The sequence below is a fragment of the Lathyrus oleraceus genome, chromosome 5, assembly GCF_024323335.1.
Source record: "Lathyrus oleraceus cultivar Zhongwan6 chromosome 5, CAAS_Psat_ZW6_1.0, whole genome shotgun sequence".
In the NCBI taxonomy this organism is placed as follows: domain Eukaryota; kingdom Viridiplantae; phylum Streptophyta; class Magnoliopsida; order Fabales; family Fabaceae; genus Lathyrus; species Lathyrus oleraceus.
In genome coordinates this window covers 283,404,728-283,413,419 of record NC_066583.1, presented here as the reverse complement: position 1 = coordinate 283,413,419, position 8,692 = coordinate 283,404,728, and the positions used below count along the sequence as shown (strand labels likewise).

The following is an 8,692-nucleotide window of genomic DNA, read 5'->3' as shown; positions in this document are numbered from 1 at the left end:
TAATATAAAGATATATTATTAAAGATTAAACCATAGTCAAAATTTTAATTTTTTAAAAAAATTATATCTAAAAAATGATTTTTATGAAAAACTATTTGAAATAACTTTAAAATAAAGTGATTTTTAAAAATTTTGATATCGAAAAAAAGTTTTAATAAAATGATGAAATATCTAAAATAACATTTTAAAAATAACTATTCAAATCATATTTTTATTTGAAATTTTTATGAAAAATTTCTTTGTAAATTTTTTCTACACAATTATATTACACAAGAAAAATCATTTTAAAAAAAGGCAAAACAAGCGGGGGGCCTATCTCTATTTGCAACTTGTTTTGCAACAATCGTCATAAAAACACTGAAATATTACTTGGAATTTTTTTGTTCCATATCAAATTACTAAAGGGGAAATAAAAAAAATCACTCCCTTCTAGTAAAACCTTGTATGCATGTTTCACTACCTAACCATTAGATCAACCCTAAGACCATCCCGAATTTTCTACGTGCTCTAAATTATCTTAAAACCAATTTACTCTTACTCCCACCCATCTCTATCAAGGAAAGCCAAATCCCTCCACCAAATGGATCCTTTTTTATATAAAAAAAATCTCTATTAAAGTCTAAGGAACTACGTTAAAACTTTGTGGCATAATCCATTATTTTCATATTCAAATCTCCACAACCATTTCCCAACTAGAGTCTTGTTAAACATTTTCAGGTTCTTAATCCCAAGACCTCCAACACTTATATCTCTATAAATCTTATCTCAGTTAACTCAATTAATCTTTTTATTTACCACACTCTCACTTTAAAGAAATTATTTAAAGATAGACTCAATTTTAGAGATGATACCTGATGGAGCTTTGAAGAAAGATAGAAAGTAGACTGGTATAGCAAACAAGACTGATTTTATAAGAACAATCCTCCCGCAAATAGATAAGTTTTTATTATCCCAATTGGATAACCTTTTGAACATTGCATCAACCATAGATTTCCAAGAAGATAATTGTCTAGGGTTTGCCCTGATTGGAAGCCCCAAATATTTGAAAGTCGTTTTTCCCACCTTGCAATTCAAGTTATCCATTGCCACCTGTACCCAATCTGATTTAACATTCATTCCCACCATAAGACCTTTAGGCTAGAAATTAGCTCAAATAATTTTAGAACGGATTTGATGGTTCTTACATTCTCCCAACTTCGTTCACCTATAATCAAAGTATCATCAGTGAATTGGAGAAGAGACACTTGATTGTTGCTTCCTTCGAATTTAAGAGCTTTGAACTTTCCCAATTCAACCACTTTCTGCATAATGATGTTGAATCCCTCTGCTACCATAAGGAATAAGAATGAAGAAAGTGTATCTCTCTGTCTAAGACCTCTAGATATCTTGAACTTTTTAACTAAATAGGAGAATTTATATTTAATTGATATTAATATTTTTTTATCTTGTTTGGATTTGGGAAAATGAGAATTTTTATGGAATTTGAATTACATCCTTTGAGTGGAAGGTCTTGCGGTTAAGGGGGAGAGGTGAGTAAATATGGGTTTGGGCCGACGAACCATAACATTTGGTATAATTTTTTCATATTTTTTCTGGAATTGATAATCTCACCCTATGAGGTGGAATAACACCCAATGAAAAATAAAAAATACCCCTCAAATTTAGAAAAATGCATCTTCAGACGCGTCTCTTACACTACTGAAACACAATTCAATTGAGTCACATCCCTTTTTTTCAAAAATATGTTCCGGAGATGCATCTCATTTTATTCCTAATTCACCAAGTCATTGATTTTTTCAGAGGTGCATCTCCTGAATTGTGAAGCGCGAAATTGAAAAGGTGTGACCCTTGCAGTGTCACCTTATTTTATTCCAAAGATGCATCTCTAAAAAGTCAAATGTCATTTTTTGATAAAACTGAACCTTGCATGATCAAACTCCATTACCAACCTTTATCAAAACCCTTGGGAAAAATATTCCATTCTCAATCAAGACTTTAGCTCAAAAACTTCAATCTTTTATTTCATCATTTCAAAATAAGCAAAAGAAGCTGGAATTCAAGGTAAATATCACTCATTTTATTCTTCATTCCTCGTATTAATCTTGTTTTTGTGCTGTCAAAGTTACGCTATTTCCAAAAATTCATCTCCGGAACCCAGATGAACTCCTACGGAAATGCATTTCTAGAATGTCCCATGTTTCTATTTTTAAATATATTGTGTTTTTGTTTGTATTAGTTATGGTGCACTCAGATTGTTTCCCTAAACCTTATGTGTCTACGAATGCTAAAAGTGTCATAGTCAAAGAGGTAGATGTTTGCAAACAATTTACAGACGAATAAGAATTTACGTTTCGTGATCATATGCTTCAATGGATACACACAGAGGCAACTAAATTATGGTTTGGTGTTGTAATTGGAAGGTCCAACAATGGTTCGGATAGAATAAATGCATTTGTGACAATGAGATGCGAAAAAGTAGGACGTATATAACTCCTCTCCAGAAATTCAAACGAGATGACACCGGTTCGAGAAAATATGAGTGTCATTTTAAGTTGTGTGGTTATCTGTTGTCAAATAAAAAATGGAAATTTAATTTCATTTGTGGTTTACATAACCATGAGGTATGTGTCAAGTTAGTTGGGAATCCAAGTACATGTCGCCTAATGCCAGAAGAGAGGGAAATCGTTACGAACATGACATTGAATATGGTGCGGCCTAAAAACATACTTGCAACTTTAAAATATAAGATACCCAGAAACATCTCAAATATTAAGCAAGTGCGTAATATTTGTGTCAATTACAATAAGGCGGTAAGGAAGGATAGAACTAAAATGCAACTTTTGAAACTTTTGGATGATAACAATTTTGCATCAAGGTACGGAACTTGCGAGGATGGAGTGACTGTTCAAGATATATTTTGGACTCACCCTGGTTCGATAAAATTGTTCAACAATTTCATATTGTACTCATCATCGACTCAACGTATAAGACAAACAAGTATAGGTTTCCACTATTATAAATTGTTGGTGTCACCTCTACAGAGAAGACTTTTTTTTGTTGGGTTTACATTTCTGGAGAGTGAGAAAGAGGAAAATGTTTCTTGGGTTTTAGAAGTTTGTAGGACAATGTTGAAAGACAAAGAAAACATGCCTAAAGCCATTGTCACCGGCCACGATACCGCCTTAATGGATTTGGTTGAAAAGGTATTTCCTACCTCTTACGCATTACTTTGTAGGTATCACATCACAAAGAATGTGAGAAGTATAGTTAAACCCACGGTTGGGACGAAACAAATTAAGGTCGAAGACAAAATAATTGTAAAAGGAAGTGTCATAGTTGAAAGAATAATGGATGCATTGACTATGATAATTAATGCTTCTACAAAAGAAGTTTATGTTGATGTTATTATACAATTCAGAAGGTCTGTGAGATATATTCAGATTTGTTGAAATATGTTGAAAGTACAATTTTGGACCAAGTGAAGGAAACAATTGTTTGTGCTTGGACCGATCCGGTTAGACATCTTATAAATACAACAACTAACCAAGTTGAGTCTGCCCATGTGACATTGAAGAATTGGTTGGGAAATAGTAAGGGCGATTTGTGTAGGGATTGGGACTCTGAACCAAATTATCCAAAATAAGCATAACGAGATACAAATATCATTTGGTCGCAGCATCACAGTGTTCGAACACAGATTCAAAGACAACAAACTATATTCTTAGTTGCTCGACAACATATCTCGGATTGGGTTTAACTTTATTTTTCACAAAGAAAAACAAGCCGAGAATGTAGGTTTCGATACTACAAAATATTGTTGTACACTAAGGAAAACGTTTGGGCTCGCATGTGCTTATCTAATTTCGAAAAAGGGTGAAACTTGATAGCCCGATACAAATGGATGAGGTTTGCACTCACTGGAAAGTGCTAAGGTTTAATGATGATGGTGTGATGAAGGACGATAAATCAAATATATCTATCTTGACCGAATGGGAAGTGATACATGAGAACTTTTTGAAAGTCGATGACAATATTAAACTCCATATCAAAGAGCAACTGAGAAAACTTGCTTATCCAGAAATCACTGATAAACCACCGTCTCAACCAGTAAAAATAAAAGGTGCTCCTAAGAAGGTCAAATCAACACCAAGTGGCAATTCAATGATGCGGTCTCCTTCCTATTTTGAACATGTTGACAAACTTTTTCCGGATTCTCCAACTCCAGAATCTCAACAAAAAAAATGCTTTCAAAGGAGCTCGCATTAGCACACCAAGTGGCAATTCAAAGATGTCGAAGCCGATTATGCATGGGGATTTAAGTTGCTTGGACTTCATTTAGGCCAGAGGTTTTAAGTTTACTTAGCCCGGCCGAATCCAATTATGCCAGAGGCTTCAAGTTTCTTGGACTTCATTTAAGCCATAGGTTTTAATTTTACTTATCCCGGCTGAAGTCGATTATTCCAGAGGCTTCAAGTTTCTTGGACTTCGTTTAGGCCCATAGGTTTTAATTTTACTTAGCCCGGCCGAAGCCGATTATGCCATAGGCTTTAAGTTACTTGGACTTCATTTAGGATAGAGGTTTTAATTTTACTTAGCCCATCTGAAGCAGATTATGCCAGAGGATTCAAGTTGCTTAGATTTCATATAGGCCAGAGGTTTTAATTTTACTTAGCCCGACCGGAGCCGATTATGCCAGAGGCTTCAAGTTGTTTACACTTCATTTAGGCCAGAGGTTTTAATTTTACTTAGCCCGACCGAAGCCGATTATGCTAGAGGATTCAAGTTGCTTGAACTTCATTTAGGCCAGAGGTTTTAATTTTACTTAGCTTGGTCGAAGCCGATTATGTTAGAGGATTCAAGTTTCTTGGACTTCATTTAGGCCAGAGATTTTGATTTTACTTAGCCCGACCAAAGTCGATCATGCCAGAGGACCAATTTTACATGCTTTACACATTACATTTTATTTAACTATGAGTGCCTCATTAAAAAACCCTGCTCATACAAGGTAAAGTAATGCATTCCCATAATTTTTATTTATGAGATTTATTACATGGACTAGTTATGATAAAAATCAAGACTAATTACATTCCAGGTCCTAGATACTTAAATATCCTTTAACTCTACCAACTTGTAAGCCTCATTATTCATCCTCTGATTGATACAAAAGGGTCTTTCCTCATTCGGAACTAGTCCACCTTTTTTCTTGAAGTCTTTTGCCTTCTTTATCATCAGAATTCCTATGTGTCATCCCCTTTGACTGACTTTGATATCGAACCTCCTAGTAATTCTTGGCATGACTGCCAAGTTATCTAAGTTGACTCCTTCACTCAAAGTATGGCGTCCCCAAGTTGGCATGTTGATCTTGACCGATATCACTATATCATCTTCACCAATCATTACTAAAGAACTCTCCCAAATAGTCAAATGAGATGTAGTATGGTAGGGCCAACACCTTTTATTCAAGTTCTCAGTCCATACCTTTTTGATCCAGTCTTGCTCCCTGCTTACTCCGAATAATATGATTTTATTCGTTGTCTCTGATGTTTCACATCTAGTGAAGTGATCGATAACCCCTAAAAACTTCATATGTCTGACTGCCACGAGTAGTGATTTTGAAATATTTGATACCTGTTTACAAAGCCTTTATGGTGTGCTTAGCATGTCATGTATGAGAGGGTGATGATCAATGTTTAAATTGACTATGATCCTCATGTCTTCATCTTTTGACATCTGACCGACACTAACTTGAATTGCGTGAAATGATTGGACATCATTTTGTATATTTCTTACATTTTCCCTATTTGTCAGCTAATTTTCTGGTGACTCCTCCTTTGGGTCGATATCAACTAAGTTCACATTATGTTGATCATCTTTGATTGGTTCGTCTGCGTGACTCCTCCTTTTAATTCCTAGAATATCTTTATAGCATTTCCTTGTTATTCCTTGATCACCCTTCACTATTCCTACCTGGCCGTCTTCCAGAGGATACTTTAAAGTGAGGTATAGGGGGGAAAACGCCTCCTCTAGAGCATTGAACGAGGGCCTGCCAATAATAATGTTATATGGGGACACAACATTAACAATTAGATACCTTACTTGGATAATTTTCACATGATCTCTACTGCCAAAAGTTGTCATTATAGGCAAATGTCCTAGCACTTGTACATGCTCTCTGGAGAATTCCACTAAAGTACCTTTAAACGGTAGTAACTCGGTGGTATCAAAATTCATCCCCTTGAATGCATCCCAATATAAAACATATGCTGAACTTCATGGGTCTACCAAGACTCGTTTTGCACTCCAGTCATGGATATGAACTTTAATCACCATGGGATCGTTTTCGTGAGCCGTCAGTCTTTTCGAGTCTCTTATGGAGAAATTGATCATGATTAGGTTCTCATTTCCTACTGAAGGCGAATTCTGATCAATGTGCATCACTGACCGAGCATATTTATTCCTAGCTGAGCTGGTTTCTCGTCCTCCCGTAAATCCCCCTGCTATGGTATTTAGTGTATTACAGGTTATCCTAGCTTCACAAACTTCTTTTGTATTCTTTCCTTTTTGTATGCAGGGTTTTCCGAACTTGGGTCCTCTCAGGGTGGACTTCTCTTTCCGGGATGACCTCCTACATCTTTAACATACGACAATAGCCGACCTCTCTGAATTAAGATATCAATTTCTTTTTTTAACTGATGATAATTTTTTGTGTGGTGTCCTCGAAGTATATGGTATGCATAACATATACTTTCGTCTTTTCCCATCATCGTATGCACCCGCCTTAGGCGTACGGGTCTGGGTGGCAACTTGAGGTGATAAACTTCTTTTAGGATATCTTTACATCTAGCATTTAGTGGTGTGTACTCCTGTACTTTTTCAAACGGGCACCCATATGGTCTTGCTATTGACTGATCTCTGGGTCCCGGCTTAAAGTATTCTTTCTTGTACTCAACTCCTTCTTCCTTGGTCCTCACTTTTTCTCTTGTATATCTGTTTCTTCGCCAATAATCTCTAGCCTTCCTATGAGAGGGTTACTTGCAGGATCGACTACAAATTCCTGGACTTAGTGTTTGAGTGTATGATGTTTTAGTGGGCAATGTCTTTGAAATGTTCAAGAGGAGTAAATATAACTCTCGATGAGTTAGAAAGGTAGTAAAAAGCAATGACAAGTGAAAATATAGTGAAAGTAAAGCAATAAAGTAAAAATAATTTTGTAACTTTAAATGACTGATGAATATAAATGGAGGCAAAGGTACATTTTTTATAGGGAGATGACTCTTTTCTTGTAAACTCTTTGGTACTTCAAGTGTACTCCTACTGCAAATGTTAAAAACGTCACCCCACAAATGATCCCTAACACTTGCTTAAATACTAATAAAAAGTAATTGTCGGGGGGTTACGAACCTATCTTGAGATGACATGTGTCGGCCCACTTCTCCCATGTACGTAGATAACCGCCCACATTTTTGGCCGCCCACGATAACTCTCGCCATGGAGACCCTTTGACTTCGATTGGAACTCTTGGTGTCGACCCATGTATTGTTCAGCTTCTTATCGATCTCCTATTCTGACGGGTTCCCTAGTCGAGTGGGTTTGCCTTGTCTTGCCGAAATTTGTCAGCTAACAAATTACCCCCAGAAAAGGCTGGTTTCGACTTGAGCTCGACGGTCGTGGAACTTGCCTTTTGATTGTTCAGATTTCGGCTAGCCGCCTTATCACTAATCATGGCCTAAAATGTAATGATGATTTTCCGGCGATGTAGTTACCCAGACACTCCACCATCATTATTAGCTATCCCTAGGTCGTGGGATTTCAACCGAACCCACAAACTCTCTCACCACTTCCTCGCTAGCCATTTGTCAATTGATTAGTGTCCGACTGTTCACCTTGCTAGCCTCTAAATAGTTCTTTCTTCCTCCTCAAAGGTTTTTTCTGCTTCCATAACTGCGCATTCTTTTTGCACATTTCTTCAAGCAACTTCTACAGTGAAATATGTCACCCGGAATCTTCAAACTCACCTTATTCTCTTCATCCCTTAATGGCTTCTTCTTCCCACGTCAAAGAACTCACTTCCTACGCTACCGGAAATAACCCCATTGCCTTTAAACTTTCTGCCAAAGAAAGTATGAACCACATCCATCAACCTACTTCTTCTGATGAAGTAGTGGTGAAGAACTGGCAGCGTTAGATGTTGATTCCCTTCGTGTTTGATAAGAAATTGTGTGTGTTTCATGGGCCTCTCGCTGAGCAAAAATATTCATTGAAAGTTGTTGCAACCTTTTTCCCTGGATATGCACCTGCTGCTCCTCGTGCCTTCGACAAGTCTGTCGTACTTGACGTTAAATTCATGGATCCTAAAGCAAGAGTCTTCAGGTTCATGCCTACTCCTGGCAACAAAGAGTATTTGGTGTGGCTCAACAAGGTCCAGCAAAAATGCCAAGATCAATGGAGGGGCGTAGGGATCTTCGACTTAATTCAAATATCGAGGTATACTTATCACGTTAATCCCTATATGTTACTGGCATCTCTATATTTCTGAAAAGGTTCTATCAACACATTTCAGTTGCCATGTGGGATGGTAACACCCACACTCTTCGATGTGGCGGAAATCACCGGTCTTTCTCCGTTGGGGGAAGTCTTCGACCCCACACTTTCGATAAAGAATACTTTCTCGTTCAGTCGAGCCAGTCTCTAG

General features: G+C 36.9%; 1 protein-coding gene across 1 annotated transcript; it reads left to right on the top strand.

Annotated features, from left to right (window-relative positions):
- Positions 1-2,693: 2,693 nt before the first annotated feature.
- Positions 2,694-4,266, top strand: LOC127080214 (uncharacterized). The gene is made up of 2 exons (XM_051020543.1): positions 2,694-3,421; positions 3,873-4,266. The coding sequence occupies exons 1-2, from the start codon at positions 2,694-2,696 to the stop codon at positions 4,264-4,266; spliced, it is 1,122 nt and encodes a 373-aa protein (XP_050876500.1).
- Positions 4,267-8,692: the final 4,426 nt, after the last annotated feature.

Excerpts from the sequence above, each read along its gene's own strand:
- LOC127080214 (XM_051020543.1), top strand. The coding sequence starts at position 2,694 with ATGACATTGAATATGGTGCGGCCTAAAAACATACTTGCAACTTTAAAA. Across the intron at positions 3,422-3,872 it reads GTTATTATACAATTCAGAAG|GGTGAAACTTGATAGCCCGA; the intron begins GTCTGTGAGATA and ends ATTTCGAAAAAG.